Here is an 18799-nt window from a genome sequence, read left to right as displayed (position 1 = left end):
TATACAATAGTTTGGGACAGGAAACAAATGAACAAATTGTGATTTTCAAAATGTTTACTTAAATACAATGTAAGAAAAGAAGAAATAAACACATATGCTGTATCTGTAGTTTCTTGTCAGGGATGGACACCAACAACTGCACAGAAATCACCGTTTGCTCAGTATCTCTGAAATTCAGGCCTCTAGAAGTTTCTGTATCAACATTTTTGTCCTTCATTGTATTTTTCTTCCAACTAGGATACTACTAAGGCTGCACTTCAGATATCAAGAAAGAGGGGAAAAAATCCATTAACTATCCAGGGAAAAATGTTCTTGAGTTGCTCAATCTGATGAGTCACTAACTTCTCAAATTTTAATAGCATTTATTCTGCAGATGATAAGAAAAAAAGCGTATTGGAAATGATGGCAAAATTACTTTTTTCAGCTGAAATTGCAACACATGCCAAGTCTTCTCCCTTATCTCCACAGATGGCTGGCAAAACCCAATGCAGTTTAAACAAGTAAAAATGATGCTCGCATCTTAAGGAGGCTTCTCTCTTAGGGAAATTAAGCTACTAAATGCAACAAGTAGTATGCGGGGGCAGGAAGGAAGGGGGGGAAATATAAAAACTTCCTGTTATGGTTCAGTCAAATAGAAGAGCATATGGATACTTGCTACCATCTGTGAGTATGGATATTTTTCCATATTCTTTAAAAACAAAATTTGTTAAGAAAATAACATGGTTGAACTAAACTTTTTGAAAAGACACTGAACAGTAGTCTTTTTAACAGTGAATATAGCTATGTCAATATAGATAAACCAAGAAAAGTCCTTAATGAAGGTGAATTTAAATAGTGTTAGAAAAAGGAAATGATAAATAAAAATGCTGTAGAAAATAGTGTTTCAAACTGAGGGAAACTACACCATTGTGTGCCACAATTTATGCAAGGAACAGAAGAAAAAAAGAAGAAAAAAAAAACAGGCAAAGTTAGGACATTAACTCTGGACTTACATTCAGTTTTCTTGCCTGTTAAATGCTCTTTGACATATACTGGGAATATTATCTAGGCCCAGATCTATGTCTCAGCAAGTAGCTTCCACTGAAATCAGCACTGCAGGAATTTCAATGGGAGCCAGGCCCCTAAATATAGTTCTTAAAATATATAATTTTCTATCCATAAAATAGAACTTTCCTACTTGACAGCAGGCAAAATAAATACAGTAAAGATTGGTCATCTAATTAAAAAAATGCACAACAAAAATTTTCTTCAGCCCATCATAATACAACATCTTCCAGTGTCACTTCTATGATACCAGTGATCACGGGTGATGTGGCATGCATTAATTCTTCCATAAAAAAGGAGAACAGAAAGGTAAACATTAGCATTAATATCAGTGAAATAGCTGATAACCAAATGCATATAGATTGTTTAAAAGCATGCGTCCATAGGTTTTTTTTATTAGTACACACAGTTTGCTCAAGTGAAGAAGGAGGAAATAGGCTATTGGATTGATGGTTTATCACATGCACGTAGATACAGAGGTAATCGAAAAATGAAAAACATAAGGAGATCCTTTTATTAGCATCTGTAATCTCACCTCACATTCTTTTATAAGACCAATATCAGGTCCTAAAAACGCAAATTCACAGTGGCTTCCTGAACCTTTGTAATATATTATGAAACCACTTTCAGTAATATTTAACTAAGCTTTTTCTTCCTTCCAACAGACTTTATCTTGCCAGTTATTTAAAATAAAAGTTACAACAAAGTGATGTTCTTGTTATATTTTACTACATTTTTTAAAGCATCTTAGGTAAATAAAAGATGAAAAAACTGCTAGTTAATTTCATTATACTCTTTATTTCTAAAGATAATAGTTTAAAACATGCCTAAGAGGAGTATATTACTATATACAAGTTGATATTTTGCTTCAATTACATGAAAACTGGAAAATCTAATTAGCTCAGAACTTTAAGCAGTTGAATCCCTGAAAACAAGTATTTAATTCCTATTAAAATTAAAAGGACTTACACTTTTACCTCTGAGAAAAATCAGTTTGTAATATTACTACGCTGCATATAATAATTATTATATATAAATAACATATATATATAACAAATAATAACTAAGCTACATAAAAACACAATTATAGCTTCTTATTCTATACTGAAAATTATACCACTTAGCTAAGCAGGAAAAAGCAACATGACACTTAAGAATCTTGAATTTTACTTGATGCCTTGGGGGGGAGGGGGGGAAGCACTCTATACCTTTGTTGAGGTTCTGGTGTCAGCTCACCTCAGATTAGCTTGAAGTTGGGGTTTTAGAAAAGACAAACAGTTTAATACAAATGTTATTCTGAACACAAAGAGAGCTAAGATGGGAATGTACAGTTGTTATGGTAATAGCAAGTTAACACTAGCATGTTTTAGTTTACATATAACAAGCAATATATTTACCATCAGTGAGACCATATACCATTCAAATTCAAGTACAAAGTCTGCCTGCTGCTGTGTCATTACTGCCTTGCTGCTGACACTGTTAGATGCATGTTAGAATATCACTGCTTTGTTGAATTCTGCTGTTCAGACTGGATTTATCCAGTTTTTGGTCATTCTCTAGTTTGTACGTGTTTATATTTAAGCCTTAACAGAATAGCTGTAGGTGTTCAAACTTATTTACTACCTTTAAACCCTACTAAAATTTCTGCAACAAAAAGAATGTATACATCATGTATTTAACTATACAGAAACTGAAGAGGCCATAAATGTAGGTTAGGTTCCAATTTTTAAAGTCCCTTATCTCCCAATATTTAGTTTAATTCAAATGATTAAAACTACATCATCATTATAATCTATTTCTTAAACCAGGTAAAAAAGAGACAACGTGGTTGTAAAACGAAGAGCCAACGTGGTTAGTCCTCAGGGAAGACTAATAAACCACATTCCTTTCAGCATCCAAAGAGAAAACAGTAACAGACCAGAAGAAAGCAGAAGGAGACCTAAGCTCTGCGAAGCCTAGGACTGCACAGCAACCCAGATGCACAGAAGTCACCAGCTGACCACCCCACTCTCAGCACAGGCTTTCCTGACCCAGGCAGCAAGCCACCATCTCTCTTCCAGTATGAAGACTTGGAGACTTTCCTGTGCGTGAAAGCTTACCTATTCTAGCAAGTCTGTCAGTCCCCAAGCACCCCGGCACTGTGCCTCTCCACTGTTACTGTACTATACTTTACTACTTAGAAAAGTCACATATGCACGACTCCAGAAATGCCTAATCAAACTTACAGACAGGCTCTATCCAAAAAGCTGGGATACAACAGTTATTCCCACTATCTACAGGATCAGTGGTTCCCAGTTTCATATTGCTTCAAATACTAAAGCTGATCACCTTGAGCTGATATTTTCTCTGGGCAAGATACGTTCCACTTAGAAAAAAATACTTGCTTTGTTTAAAATTAATTCACAATTACCAAGTGCAATGCTAGAGGATATTCACACCTCCAGCAAGTCACTTTACCATACATGAGAAGACTGTGAAAGAGCAACAATGTAACCTTACAATATCACTATAAATAAAAGGTATATATAACAGAGTAAACAAATATTTTCAATTAAGGGCTTCATGGAAGGTTAGAGAGTTTACCACACCTAAAGAACTTTGCAGACTACCAAGTATGTTCAGAATATGTGACAGCATTCACCACCACTACCATGCAAACACTGCACACCACTGGAATTTCTACTGATACGTCTATGCAATGTAGAAATTGCCACAACAGGTTAGAAAACCACTCTGTGTAGTCCAGCACTGAATTTGTCAGTAGCCAGTATCAGATACTTTAGAGAAAAATATATGGGGAAAAAAAAAAAAAAAAGAAAAAAAGACTACAAACCACTGTAGCATAATCTGTCATAATGGAATTTTCTTCCTATTCATTTAGTTAGCAGTTGCTTTGTACTCTCAAAGACAACGGTGTATGTCTAACGGTGTATGTCTAACTAACTACCCATTCCATCTAGAGCAACGCTGCCTGTTCTCTTTATCCACAGAAATGTTGAATCCTTTTCCAGCTTTGCACTGTCAGTCATGAGGTCCTTTGCAGAGGTCAGTCATGACAAATCAACCCCTTCCTCAAAAAGTCTTAAAAGTTGTTTCAAGCGTGATTTGTAGAGCTGCTGTTTCAGTTGCTATACTGCGAGGAACCCTCGGGCATTACTTCATTTCCTTGCTTTGGGGAATGGCAAAATACAGATTCTAATGAGTTTTCATGTACATTATAACTGATGACAATGGACTCCACAGGCCTTTTATGCATACATACATATGTGTATACACACACACACACACGTATAGAAAATGTACGTACACATTTTAAAACCTTCTTTTATAAAAATGTACCGATGTTCAATTTCATTAAGACCCACGTAATTCTTCTAAGATGGGGAGGACCAGGAACATCCAGATTACTTTTCTTAGAGTTTTCCTCATTTTTGATACATCTCCCCAGTCTGTTGCAGCCCGTATCCTTTTTAAAGACTAAATTCCAAACATTTCTTAGATGTATTTTTTTAATCTCTCTAATAGCAAGTAGTCCTCTTTTTCATCTTGCTCTTTTCTTGCTTTTTTTTTTGAAAAACAGAAGACAGAACAATGCAGCATTGCAATTGCAAGTGCAAATAAGGGCTTACATTAACAAAAAGAAAAGAATGCTGTAAAACAGTTATGTTTTTACTACACATTTGACAGAAGCCAAAACTTGCACAGCACACCACACCACCTAACACTCCAAATTCTTATAAAAACTGTTACCACTATTACTCTCCAGACCACACACTACAAACTTAACTTTTCTCCCTCTACCTACATTCTCTACGCTTTCCTTTCTCACACTAATAACCCTTGAACAACATTAGTTTTGGCTAGTTGATGCTGGAGTACCGTCAGCCGGGTGGCAGCGACGAAGGCTGGCTTAACCAGTGACAGCAGTAGCAAAGAAAACTGGTGAGTGATCTGTAGTGTCCAGCTGTATCTGCGTTTCACACACGACAAGCTCAAAGCGTCTATGAAGTTATTTAAATCTATTAACTCCCCAGGGCAATTTTTAGAAGTGTCAACAAGTAGATACCTATACCTTGCTCGTTCTCTGGCAGAGAGCCTAAAGACCCAATTGCATCACAGAAGGTATCCTTCCCTACAGAAATATTTCTGTTCTCTAAAAATCCTAAGAGTCGCATTTTAAAGCTATAATTAACATCAGCCCCAATTCAGCACCTATAGCTTGTTTCCTAAATCAGTATTAAAAAAAATGGTTTACCTATTGCTTCCAAACTATTCTAAAACCAGTTTAAAGTTCAAATCTATTTGGAACTTCTGATTAAGCTTTCTTAAGGGAAATAGTAATTATGTATTCTCTCTTTTAATTACTAACACCAGTCTTTAGATTAAAGGTAAGCTCTGGTATCAAATTTCAAAACTTGGGCAGTAGATCAAAGTGGAAAACACATTCAAAATAGAAGTATTTAATACAATAGGAAAGAGAACCTGGAAATTCTCAGTACTGCTTGTTCAAAATATGTTCTCTCCAAATATTCAAGCTTCAATTGCAGTATCCCACACGCATTACACAGATACACACCCACACACGAAGATATAGGCCCTTCTTTAAAGGGCATTAATTACTATGGCAACTACAGTCACTGACATATGCAGTTTCATTTATTTTGCCATTACTAGTATACCCCTATAAACCCCATGACATTTGCAAATGCAGATCATAATCCAATTTCATTCTAATGTATCCAATAATGATGTAGTTTAAGCTAAATGAATATACAAAAGGGATTTTGTCACACAGACAAATATAATGAAGATTCATGCTGAAATTTTTAGGTCTTCAAAGTAATCTCACAAGGCTGAAATATGCACGCTTGAAAAATACATGAATGCATGCCTCACTGTCCATCTGCATGGTACTTTCTATATCAAACACTGTCTAAAAATTCCAGTGTGGAATATGTTCATAAACAGCCAAAAATGTATTATTTTTGTACCATCTACCTGGCTTCCAAAACACTTTGATAAACAGGTGTTCAAACATGTTAAGATTAATATGCAGAAACATAAGCAACTACTCATTTCTGTGTTTTTGTACATCTTAGTAAAACCTCTACACTACTTGGATTTAATATTGTAATAAATTACAATAGACACACACAAAAGCTATATTAAGATAATTAAATTGTAAAAAAACAAAATTTAAGTTCCAAAGTACTTGAATAACCATTGCCCATGCAACCTTGCTTTGCTCTCTCCTCTTCTTGCAATTAGACTGTATCATATTATACACAGACACACACACACACATATATATATGCATAAATATATACATACACACAAGTTTACATTTTAAGTTTAATTTTGTCCTACTGAAACTCTGTCCTGTTCAGGGCACAGAACATACAATTAAGAAGCAGCTATTTGATATTTTATTATTAGTTATTTGATTTTATCATCATTTCCCCACAGCTACCAATATCCCTCCTTAAATCACCCCCACCATCCCTTTCACCCGCTCTGTCCCAGGCTCCTCCTCTCTTCATTAATCCCTTGCCCCAGCCCTTCCTCCTCCTCAGTTAACACCCTCCTTGCTAGCCTGCCCCAGGTTTCTTCTCTGGCTTCCAGATTCCTCCACCTGTGTATCTCAATCTCAGCAGACTATTTGTTTCAGTGGACTCATTTCCCTCATCCTGGTCAGAATACTGTTCTTCAGGTATTCAAATAGATATTAGGAATATACATATATTCCTATATATATTCCTATATATAAAAAATATATTTTATATATATATTCAAATAGATATTAGGAATATATATGTGTGTATATATGTGTGTGTGTGTATATATATTTTTTAGGACTCCCTTTTCTACTTGGGTGACAACAGAGGATCCTCCAAAGCTCAGGGGAGCAACGCTTCCTCTTTTCCCTTCAACACCTGCTCTGCTTCCAGGGCTACTGAGCACACGCCGTGGAGAACACACACGCACAGTTTGGTCACGCTCACATCAAAGAGACACTCTGAAAGCCTGGGAGATTTTAGCAGCTAAAAATGCAGACATTTCTACCCACATAAACTGCTATTTTTCAGGGGCTCTGCTGATTTGCACAAATTTTGATAGCTCTCCATAGGGAAAGTAAAATATATACAGCGGATAAGAGCAATCCCCTTAACAGATTTTCAGACCTAGCACCAAATTATGAGCATTCAAGCATTTCATTTAAAATAACCCAAGGATTTAAGCAAAGCTGGATAACTTTTACTAGGCTTTTTCTCAGTTACAGTTGAATTGTTCCGAGTAAACATTTTCTTAAAAAGAAATTCAGTCTGAGGAAGATATCCTACATAAAAAGTTTCAGTCTGAACAGGAGAAGTTACAGGCCCTTGAAAATAGAAGAGATGGCTTATTTTCAATGGGGAGTACAAAGAAATCTCATTAACATACAGAGCAATCAGCTCTTTTTCAGTAACATTTGCTTTGGAGCTGTAAAAGACACCTAAAAATTTGTACTCCTGTTAGTGCTTCTGCTTTCTTATAGAATTTGGGTTAAAATACAAGTTACTGCAACTCAACTTACCGAACATTTTCTGGTCTCAGTTTATCTAGTACCATCTCTATTAAATCGGGTCTGAATTCTTCAAGCAAATATTCAGCAGCCAATACTTCTTCTATAGGATAATACTAAAACACAAAATGCAGAAATATGTAGATGAATTAAACAACAAAAACTAAACAGGAAAAAAATACTGAATTAAACTAAACAAGATAAAGTAGTACTCTGATTATGCAGATTGTATTTCTCCAGTTTTTTTGGTACTTGTAAATACTAGCATTCTTTTGTCTTGAAGTATTGCATGTTTCAATATAAAAAGTCATACACCTCTAAATAGTGTTTCACAGTAACAAAAGTAAAAATAACATGGTAAATGCTGACCCCTGCAGGACATTTTTAAAGATAAAAGAATGCCAAGTAGTCACCACAGTGCATATGGAGAAAAAACAAAACAGAACAAAATACCCTCAATATCCTTTTTTTTTTTTTTTTTAGGATTCACTAAAAATTCAACTTCTTTTACAGTATTTTAACGCAAAGCACATTTCATTTACATAAAAGCATGATATAGATTCAGACAATTCTAACATATTTATTTAGGGCTCTAACTGTGAAAATTTAAGATTTTTTAGCAAATCTTCAATGTGTGCACATAGGGTAGAAGCTTCTGGGTAGGAGCTGCAAATAGCCATGCTGAAATTAAGATTTAAGGTAGGAAAGAGTTATCTAAGGGATTTCAGCAAATCATGTCAACTGCATACTTTCGCTATTACCAGTATTCACCAATAACAAAAACTGCTTGTAAGAACTATTAATGGAGAGCCCAGCTACTGACTTCTTCCCTCCCAAAACCGGTGTTCCCAGTGTCTCACTGTGCCAGGCAGCCCTGGACCATCCTTACAGCTTTTCTTTGAAATGGTTTGTGCCTCTTATTTTTCATACACTTTTATTTGCAAGAGACTGACACAGTACATTTCATCATACTGGAAGAAAACGTATGTTGAGTTATGCCCTGCCTCTAGATTAGCGGTCAAATTATAAAATGTCAAATCAGATTTAACTTCAAATACATAGAACACACTTCTATCTAGTTGCATTTATGATTCTATTGTATTCTCCCATAGCAACTGTTATTTCTAGGAACATGTTCTCCCATTCACTTAGAGAGGTGTCTGGATTATTTAAAAAGAGTTATGTGCACACAGACGTGTCAGTGAGCTAGTTACTATGTATCTGGAAAAAAATATATATATATATATATAAAATGAAATTTTAAGACAAGGTACCTGGCAATTTAAGGTAGTCAATTAGAATTTGTCTGAAAATGATTAGTATGAATGACTTTGGAGACCCTTTTATATGAAGGGAAAATACCAGGTAGCCTAAGCACAGGGTACTAACAATGTACCATACAGCTGCACTTCTTTAACCAAAATTATTATAAAGGGGCTTTTTGAATTACAGACGTTATACATAAAACTGCAATGGGACCAATTCCAGAAGACACAGTAGCTGACACAAAGCATTTTTGGAAAGAAGAACAAAAAAAAATGTGACCAAGGACAATAAACCAAACCTGTGTTATAAAAAAATTCAAATGTGAATGCTAAAGATTTGTCAAATAGATCAGACAAGAACAGAATTTGAGAAGTCTAGTCTGAAAGATTCACAGTACACCAAGAAATGCTCGCTTAACTACATTCTGAACATAAAAGGTTAAGCAGACTAAGTAATTTGAAGGGGAGATTTTAAGAAATCTGTTCATTTCTAATCTGTCTTAAGCAACACTGAAATATCCAGACGAAAGAGCAACTTCAGTTATTGTAAAATCAGTTCTACCAAGCATGGAATTATAAAATAGTAGAGAGCAAAGGAAACGTGACCTGCTGACTGCCAATGGTAAGAGCTCACAAAACATAACATTAGCTTCCTAAGCTCAAGAAGTGCAAAGGATCTTTGCAGATACCCATATTTATTCACAGTGCAATTAAAGAACTTAATCATTCAGCAGTATGTTTAATATATTGTCCAAAAAACCACTTACATGCAACATTCCTCCAAGTTTTGATGTATAACCTCGTGGTCGTTCTTTATCTTTAAATCTGAAAGCCACAGCATTTAGATCCTAGGAAACAACAGAGCAAGGGTGAAAAAATATATATTTAATGCTTAAGGCTACTTACTAATAATAATACTTAGTAACACTTAAGGCTATTTAATTCCTTTTTATAAGAAAAGAAGGGAATTGCATTTTATCCATTTTATAGCAGTATTCAGTCTGAGACAGACACCTAACAAGAGATTTCATCAGTAATATTCAAGCTGCACAAAGCTCACGAGCAACTTGAGACAGTTTCGCAATGCGAAGCATTAAGCATGCTTAGCACTTTAGCCTGATAAGGCTCTATGTTGAAAAACACAAATGACGGTCTTTCAAGTCATGTTCATAGTAAGAGATCTGTCCCATAGCTTGTGTATTTAAATTTCTTGGTAATTTGGAAACACACCAACCTTATTATCACCAACAGACAGACAATGAACATTGCACTGGAAGACTATTAAGGAACTGAAGCCTTTCCCTTTTGCCTTTTTGTTCCTTTTGTTTAGCCAGCCAAAAAGTAAGCTTAGAGACAGAAAAAAGCGTGTTTCTTTTTGCTGTCTTTAGCCACAGAAATAGAACACATCATTCTCAGAATACAGCTGCAAGGGTGACTTAAAGAGATATAAGGCTACAAGGCCAATGAAAGGGACAGTCCCTTCCTCCTGTAAAACCATGCAGCAAGTCTGGTCAATTCAAAAATTCAGCTGAAAATTAACTCAAAAGGTGATTAGTTTTCAATCAGTTTGTCAGCTCTTCTAACTCGCTTCACAGCCTGAGGAGTGCGAGGGCTGACACAAGAGGAGCAAGGAAAAGACACAGCTATGAGGTGGAGGATGGAACCACCTCTTTCAGTGACAATGCAATCTTAGATTTGTTTATGGTGACAGTGAAACAATCCCATTGGGACTCTCTTAGCAGAGAGTAAAGACACTTCTTCCACACGTACACAGCATCAAAATGCAGGGGATAAGTTTGCATCTACCGAATTTCTAATTTTAGACACAAGAAACTATATGCACAAGAAATCTTCACCTAACTATTTCTAGTGAACCAGTGAGAATATATATATAAAGAATTGTTTTTATTGCGCACTGCCATGGAGAAGTTCAGTACTATTTAATTCTAATATGACACTTTTAATTTTTGCTCTGTGCACACAGAGCCATACAGACTTGTAAGACACTAACAGTTCAGCAAACACTGAAGCATACAGCTGAAGTACTCCATAAAACGTTTTAGGAAGCAACATGTTCACCTCTCACAAAGGTCAGACAGCAGGTTATTAATGTCCTACTGCCTCTACAATCTCAACTCTACAGTTTAGCACATGAAGGAAGAGAAGGGTAGAATAAGAGCCATTTCAAATCCTGACCCACTGTTCTCCCGCACAGCAAGTTTTTTTCTCCCACGCCTTCAATAAAGGCTAAGAAAGGTTATGCAAAATCCTTGCAGAGCAGGTAAGTTACATCTTTCTCCACCCTCATCGTGTTACCATGCAATGTCAACTCATTGCTCTGTAAAAGCATTTCATATTTACATTAAGACAATGCATGCTCAATGTTCCAGCCATTTGTGTGATAATGTTACAGAAAACAAATCTTTAAAATTAAGAAACTTGATTCCCATGCAATTATTAAAGGTTATCTCCATAGCCAAGGAATTTTGTTCCAGTTATAACCCTAAAATTTATAAAATTATAACCACAGAACATTTTAAATACCAATCACTGTACCTTGCACTCTTGGAAAACCCATTCTTGAGGTCCTTCTGTACGTAGTTTTTGAATATATTGAAACATGTGCAAAATAATATCTTCAACATGCACTGAAAAGGAAAGATGCTAGCTTAATAATTCACTCAATTCTGCAAGCAGAAAAAATTCTGATGAAAACAAGTATGAATTGGATCCTGACACATCAAGATATTTAAGTACGTATGCAATCCCGCCAAAGTTAATGTGATCATTCACAGTCTTTAACTAAGTGTTTAAGTTCCCAGCTAACTCAAAAAACTGCTTTTAGATGTCCAATAGTGATGATTAATATAATTTAACTCAGGTTTAAATAGTTCAAATAAGCAGCACATACAGGTATTAACAGCTTTTCTTTAAAATAAATTTATTTTAAAATATTTATGTAATAAAATGGTTTAATTTAATACAGATCAAATAAGTTCATTTCTTATGTTAGATAAAGTGCGTTAACATACTGGGGGGATGCAAACCCAGAAGAATAACCAGTTAATTAAAATATATTGGCTTTCAAGTAATAAGCACCATTAGTCTTCTTGAATACAAACACAAAACCCATCAGATCAGGAATAACATGAAATACAGATATAGCACTTCACTTACAAAGTCCTTCCTCTGTCAAGTCCACATTAATGATGAAAAACATGAAACCTCTAGCACCTTCCTTCTGTCCTCCAACCAGAGTATTTACCCAGCCTATGAAATCAAAGAGAAAATATATTACATAAACGAATTTGTAAAGTCTTCCACTACTTATTTGTAAGCTTCGGCAACTTTAAATTACTTTTGTTTTGACATTTCGATTATTTTACACGTTTCCCCTTCTCTTCCTTAACACTTATAGCAACAGCACAAGTTAAACATTAGAGAAGTCAGACCTATCTGAAGGGATGTTGTGAAGAACTTGAGACCATTTGGTCCCCAGGCAATTTATTTCTATCTGGAACACTGTAATACAAAGAACAATAGCCAAAGATACACTCTTGAGGTCTTCCAGTCAATTCAGGGAGCTGACAATAGTCTCTAAGTCAGTAAAAGAATAGAAGCAAGATCAGTATATCAAAGTTTGTGTGCCTCTAAATAGGGGTGAATGAAGAAGGAACGTGCAAGAAATAATAGCTTCAATACTCAGGGCTCTTTTTATTTATTTGTCTTTACCTGTCAGAGAAACAAGAATAAAGTGTAAAATTGACTTAGGATTCAAATTACTCAAGTAACTGGAATTTTAAGTTTAACATATAGAGATTGATTTTATGTGAAACATTGTTCCAAGTTTTCACAACACAAGCAATACAGTAATTTTTAATTCTTTACCTTCATAGGACCTACCTTTGGCTTTAAGCTCTGATAAAAGACTCCCTGGGCCTTCATGCCCAATCAGATGACCAAGGTAATGACCAGGGTTTGATTTGTAGTATTTCTGAAGGTCTGGTATAGGAAACGTGACATAAAGATTTCTAATGTCCTTAATAGGTACCACTTTGTAAAGTTGCTGAAAATAAAAATAAATGAGGAAATCCATAATACAAACAGAACTCAACCAATCTCATTATTTCATTCTCTTCAGGAGCACATATCATTTCCCCTTTACACACACACACACACACACTTTATTACCAACATAAACATCAAAAAAATCCAGCTGAAAGTGGACATATGTAAAAATTAGGGCAACACTTAAACCACTGTTTCCATTTCACAAGCCTTAACATGCTGCAAACGTTAATTGTTTATTAATTATAGAATTAATTATTTCTCAGTTGCTTACAGCTGCAACCAAATGTGCAATCTTTACTATAATCATATGAATTATAATTAGTATGGAGAGGTGGGTGGAAAGATGGAGGAAGAAATACGGAATTTATCAGGGACACTGATACAAAAGTGGTGAAGTGCAGTGTGTTAACATAACATGAAAAATATCACTTAAGTTATACACTCTTGAAGGAATATACATCTCTATACCTACCCGAAGGTGTTCTTCTTGAAAAGGATGTTCAGGAAACTCTGGTATAGGGACATTTTTGTTCTCTACTTCTGAAAATAACTTCACCACTAAGCTAGTCAGCTCATCCAAGGATTCTAGAAAAAAAAGAGACATTAGAAAAAGCATAATCGTTATCTGAAGACTCCAGGAAATTTAGATTTGGGATGTATTTTGGGGAGACGGGGATTATACAGAAAAGTAGTTTTAAAGGTATGATGATTATTAATTTCAGAAAGGACATCTATTTTAATGCTTAACTTTTGAACTATAACAAAAGCACTGTGCTTATTAAAGGAATGTTTCCACTGTAATTAAAACGGATCCTTAAAACAGGGGAAAAAACAAAAATCTTTGAACTGTACCGATGAATCTAAGCTGGAACTGAAGAGAAAATGCATCAGGTATTGAACATTTACAAAAATAAACATTACACAAAAAGCATAAGGGGCATGGAAATACAGTTACAAGTGTTCCACAGCACTGTGTGTAATCCACATTTTTCCAGAGTGAAAGCGTATTTGTCAAAACTCGATTTTATTCAGCCTCAGCCCACCTCCAATACTTCATATACACCATGAGCCAGAGTCACCTGTCCTCAGTGACCCATAATTTCATCCACATATGTGTGACCTCTACTTTTATATCCATTCTAGCTTCAGTGTGTGATTCTAGAACTCGCCAAAAATGAAACGAAGAACATTTGCAGAAAGAACCTGACGTTGTGTGTCAATTCCGCTAAACGGTACCAACATCAATTCTGTTGAAATACTGCCTTCAAAATAGCTATCTGCCTAAACAGAGGCATTTTGGAGCATTTGTAAAAGTAAGAATAAGATAAGAGAGACTTCTCCTTCAAGTCGTTTTAACCCACACCTTTCATGGTAGGAGCTGAAGAAAAAAATTCAGGGTTTCTTGGATGTCTCAAAGCACAACTTTAATCCTTGAAAGACCTCAAAGAGCAGCCACCTTGCTAGTCAAGACAATCTCCCCTAAATGTAGAAAGTGGAATCTTTCTTGCCTATCAAGAAAGACTGTTTTGCCCATCATATGCAAGCTCCTACACTACAGTGACAGAAAGCTGCAGGGGAAAAAGAACAGTGCAAACCAAGATGGTTAAACATATGTTAATACTTTGTGAACTGCATATAATTGTATTAATGGCCACTATTTTTATTACCCATGTCAGAAAAAAGTATGTAAGATTATATTTACAGAATGGGAGCAGTGCTGAACATCAGGTTAGACAGGTACCACTAATACTTTTTCAGGCTCAATCTTAGCCAGTAACACTAAAATTACTGCTGAAAGGTACAGGCTTACTTTAGCAGACATTCAGCCAAGGCTGAAGTTTACATTTTTATACTACTACAACCAAAACCAGTTGTTTTCTATTCATCCTGTTACTCTCTTTAACACGGTCTGATAAAAGACTGAGGTGCAATGAACTATCAGCTTCGAAGAATTATTTCCAACCTTTCTTCATGTCCTTTTCTTCTTCTTTTTTTAAGTTTACACAGTGGCTTCTTAGTAAAAAATGAAGTATACATTACTGCATCTAATTCTTACTGGCAAATCTTCAAATTTATGTCAGATTTACATTGTGAGGATAATAATTCTAAACATAAAACCACTTTTTCCTTTTTAACCAACGAACAAGATCACAATAGTGGTTCTGGTTAATGGAGTAGCTTCTTTATAAATCAATGAATACACAGAGAAGTCTGAATTCAAGTCTTCCTGAATTCAAGTTTTCCTGCTCAAGTTTCTGTAAAGCTAAACAAAAATACCATCTCAATATGGGCAAAGAGCACGATCATTCAAGCTTTACTCGAGGTTTACTTTGAGTTACTGTGAGGTTTTTGTTTCTAAGGACTGATTTTCAGTTGCCAGAGGGTTTCTTATCGGAAAAGTTTCTATTTAGGATTCTACATGTGAACTGCATACTAAAGTTGTTCCATGATTATTCAGTGAATTTTGCTTTTGATTAGATTTTATTTTTGCTGAGTCTATTAAAACAAGCAGATCTTTGATCTTTTGATTTGAAGTTCATGATTTAACTGTAGCAAACTTTTGTTTTGAATATTTATCACTATTTATTAGAGAAATCATATTCTGATTCCTCCACCATCTTTTTATATATGTTTTTTATTTCATATTTTATACAAACAAAAAGAGGGTAGAAGAATCAGAATATCTGAAAACTACTAGACTGAGCACAGCTTTAGAAACCCATTTATTTCAGAATGAACAAGAGTCAGAAGTTCATGTGGGACTTGCAAAGTGCAACTCAATATATTTTTATTTTATATCATTTGTAACTTTTTTGTATTAATTAGCAGTACTGCTAAATTGATGACAAGGTATTTCAGCAGAGAATTTACAGAATAATGCTAATAAGGTTTATTTTCTGCAGCTTGCCTTTATGTGGGGAACTTCTTATAATCAAAAATCAGGAAGAACCTGGAACTTCAATTCTGTTGATAGTCATGTGCGTATAAGCCCTCAAATAACCAAATAAGTCATTAATATACATCCTTCTGGAAAATAATTGTCTATTTTTCTGCTAGGAAAAAGAACAGAGAGTGAAAAAAGTACATCTAAGTGCAGGGAAAATAAGATGTAACTTTTGTCCAAATTGCACTTCACTATTACAGTGACAACTGCTTAATTAAATATGGCTAATAAGGGCAGTTGCATGGCATTTTGTATAGAAGCAAACTGAGCAAAAAAGCCCAATAGAAAGGTTTTGTTTGTTTATTTTTACAAAATTGAAAGAAAAAAAATCCCATAGATCTATCTTTCAAAAGCTCTTAACTTTTTTTCCTGAATATCAAAGTATTTAGGAGGGCAACTCACACTGAAGGAATTCTACTGCAGAAGATCACTAGTGAAAATACTTAAATGCAAGATTTTAACAAGGATATTTTTGTATTTTGTGGTGTTTATATATATATATTACATATACATATACATGCAAATTTCAAAAATACTCAAAAGGTAAGGTGCTTTAAGGCTATTTTCTGCATTTTATTGATACTAGAAATTCAGATTTCGTCTGTCCTGGAATACTGCATGTCCAGCAAAGAGCTCGTAAAAAACCCTTTAATGTCTGGATATCATGAAAACAAAACTGTTAAACGAGGAAAATAATTTTGCTTCAGTAGTTTTAACCTCTCATCAATATCTATTTATCTTCAATTAATAAATAAATATTTTAGAGAAAATAAATGTCTCTGTAGACAACAGGCTCGCTTCCTCAATGAGGAAACAGCTTTGCATACTCCTTTCTAAGCTTTTTAGGAAACTCTAGGAAAAAAAAAAAAAAAAGGACTTTTTATTTTGCTCTGGTAAAATAAGCAAAAGAAAAAACTGGAAGAGAAAAAGGAAATACCTGTTTCAAATAGGAATAAGTTCACAATATTGAAAAATATTTGTAGGTTATCTTCATCAATATTATAGTATTTACTTGCAGAAATTTCCCCTTGATAACAGCAGAATATGTAAAGCATTTTTTCACGTGACATTCATCTAACCCTATTTGTGTTAAATATATCCCTACACATAACAGACATCTGACACTGCAGCTTTAAAAATATATATATATACACACATTTTACTCTTCAGTTTGCAACTGAAAAAAAAAAAAAAAAATCAAATATGTGATGATACAGTAGATGTGTTGTAATAATAAATCTAACTGAGGCGAATCAGGGAGCCTGGAACTGATCCAGCAATGAATATACACATAAAACTTCATTTAAGTAAAAACATCATCCTCACCATGTTTGTTGGTCTTAAAATCTACAAGAAAAAAATATTCATTTATACTCTATGATTAAAATTACACAGGCATGCTTCATCAATGACCTTCTTACTTAGCTTTCTGTTATCGGAAAGAGCTGTAGAGAGGGCTTGCCTTTGCTAATGAATTTTATTCTGTTCATATCCACTGAAGGATTATTGTAAAACACCATATAAATACTGCTTTGCCAGAGCATTTTCTTCAATAAGCAAACAGTTTTCAACATGCTGTTATTAAGCTTTTGGCAAACCCACATAAAATAGCATCTTGATTGTAGAAGGTGTTAAGCAACTGGAACTTCATTCAGAAACTGAAGCAAAGGCTCCTTGCTAATTTTTAAGTTACTATAAAATAAACAGCTGAAGCTTTAGTACTTCTATCTTGGAGGTTTTGGCTAAAGTCATTCTAGAATAAGTTCTGTGAGGTATTTTGAGATTAGGTCTGCTAAAAGGCTCACAAATCTCTAAAATAAAACTAGCTAATAATATTAAATTTTTCCTAACACTATTTCAACATTTCCTTTATCCTTTGACAATACAGAGAAATATTTGTAGTTGAAGTACAGATTTAAAATATAAAAACAATAACAAAAGCCCTTCTAACATCTGAAACCAGAGAGGTGTTAGTCTTCATAAGACAAATATACAGACAATGACAGTAACTGGTGATTTGATAATGTATTTAAAATTTTCAGCTCATTTCTTTTTCTATAGTGACTTTATAAACATTTAAATTTACACACTGCAAGTTGGAGACTTCACTAAATATAAAATTATATTTGATCAGCTTGTACAGTTTAAACAGTTTTTACCTTTTTCCCTTCTTTAGATTTTCAGAGACTTGCATACGCTTCATTTTAAAGAACATAAATAACATTTAAAAGTATTATTCAACAAACAGAACAAAACTCTGGGTTCTCACCTCTTCCTAAAACACAAACAGCCATTAAATTTGATGAATAATAAGTAGAATGGAACTTCAATAGCTCTTGTCTTACATCTATTCCTTCTTTGGTTGGTCTAGTTTCCAGAGTGAGTTTGTTCCCTGTAACATAAAACAAAATTTAATGATATAGCTTGTTGATGACATATATAACTTTATGTTTATGAATTTACAAATCAAAATGAAAAACCATGAATGAATGAATCTGCTCTGCTCCAGATGGACAGTCATTTTAAAAAGAATTAGTGTACATAATAACAAGCAAATTGGATCAATATCATCTCAGTTCACCAGAGCAATAAATACTTCTGTTCTCAGTCTGCATCCTCCTCAAGAACCTAGGAAGTTTCAGTCTTCTAAATCAGTCCTTTAATTTAAATGGGTTATTTCTAAGCAGTATAATTAAACCCAGGCTCTAATTCAGAAGAAGGAAAAGCTTTTTCTTTGGCACATCCGCAGCAGGTTTTTACTCCCATATACACGTATCTGTCACAGGAATCATTGTACAAGGCTATAATTTGTGGCAGTTCAGCACACGTTAAGACAAACTGAAATAAATAATTACTAATTGCAACACATGGTTTGTAAATTGTGACTGTTCAGCTCCTGCTTCACAAACAGCT

The 18799-nt window shown here is 34.4% G+C and overlaps 1 protein-coding gene across 1 annotated transcript in view; it reads right to left on the bottom strand.

Moving 5' to 3' along the window:
• Window positions 1–18799, bottom strand: part of IDE (insulin degrading enzyme) — a 75816-nt gene that overhangs the window by 41053 nt on the left and 15964 nt on the right. The window contains exons 5-11 of the mRNA XM_067300076.1: window positions 18156–18278; window positions 13415–13527; window positions 12775–12937; window positions 12049–12141; window positions 11428–11519; window positions 9639–9719; window positions 7619–7722 (exon numbers count right to left, since the gene is read on the bottom strand). Coding sequence (XP_067156177.1) covers window positions 7619–7722; window positions 9639–9719; window positions 11428–11519; window positions 12049–12141; window positions 12775–12937; window positions 13415–13527; window positions 18156–18278 — 769 coding nt within the window. The remainder of the gene's footprint in view (window positions 1–7618; window positions 7723–9638; window positions 9720–11427; window positions 11520–12048; window positions 12142–12774; window positions 12938–13414; window positions 13528–18155; window positions 18279–18799) is intronic.

This window comes from Apteryx mantelli, chromosome 7 (assembly GCF_036417845.1).
Source record: "Apteryx mantelli isolate bAptMan1 chromosome 7, bAptMan1.hap1, whole genome shotgun sequence".
Classification (NCBI taxonomy): domain Eukaryota; kingdom Metazoa; phylum Chordata; class Aves; order Apterygiformes; family Apterygidae; genus Apteryx; species Apteryx mantelli.
Note: the sequence above shows the minus strand (reverse complement) of the source record. Positions and strands in the feature narration are given on the sequence as shown.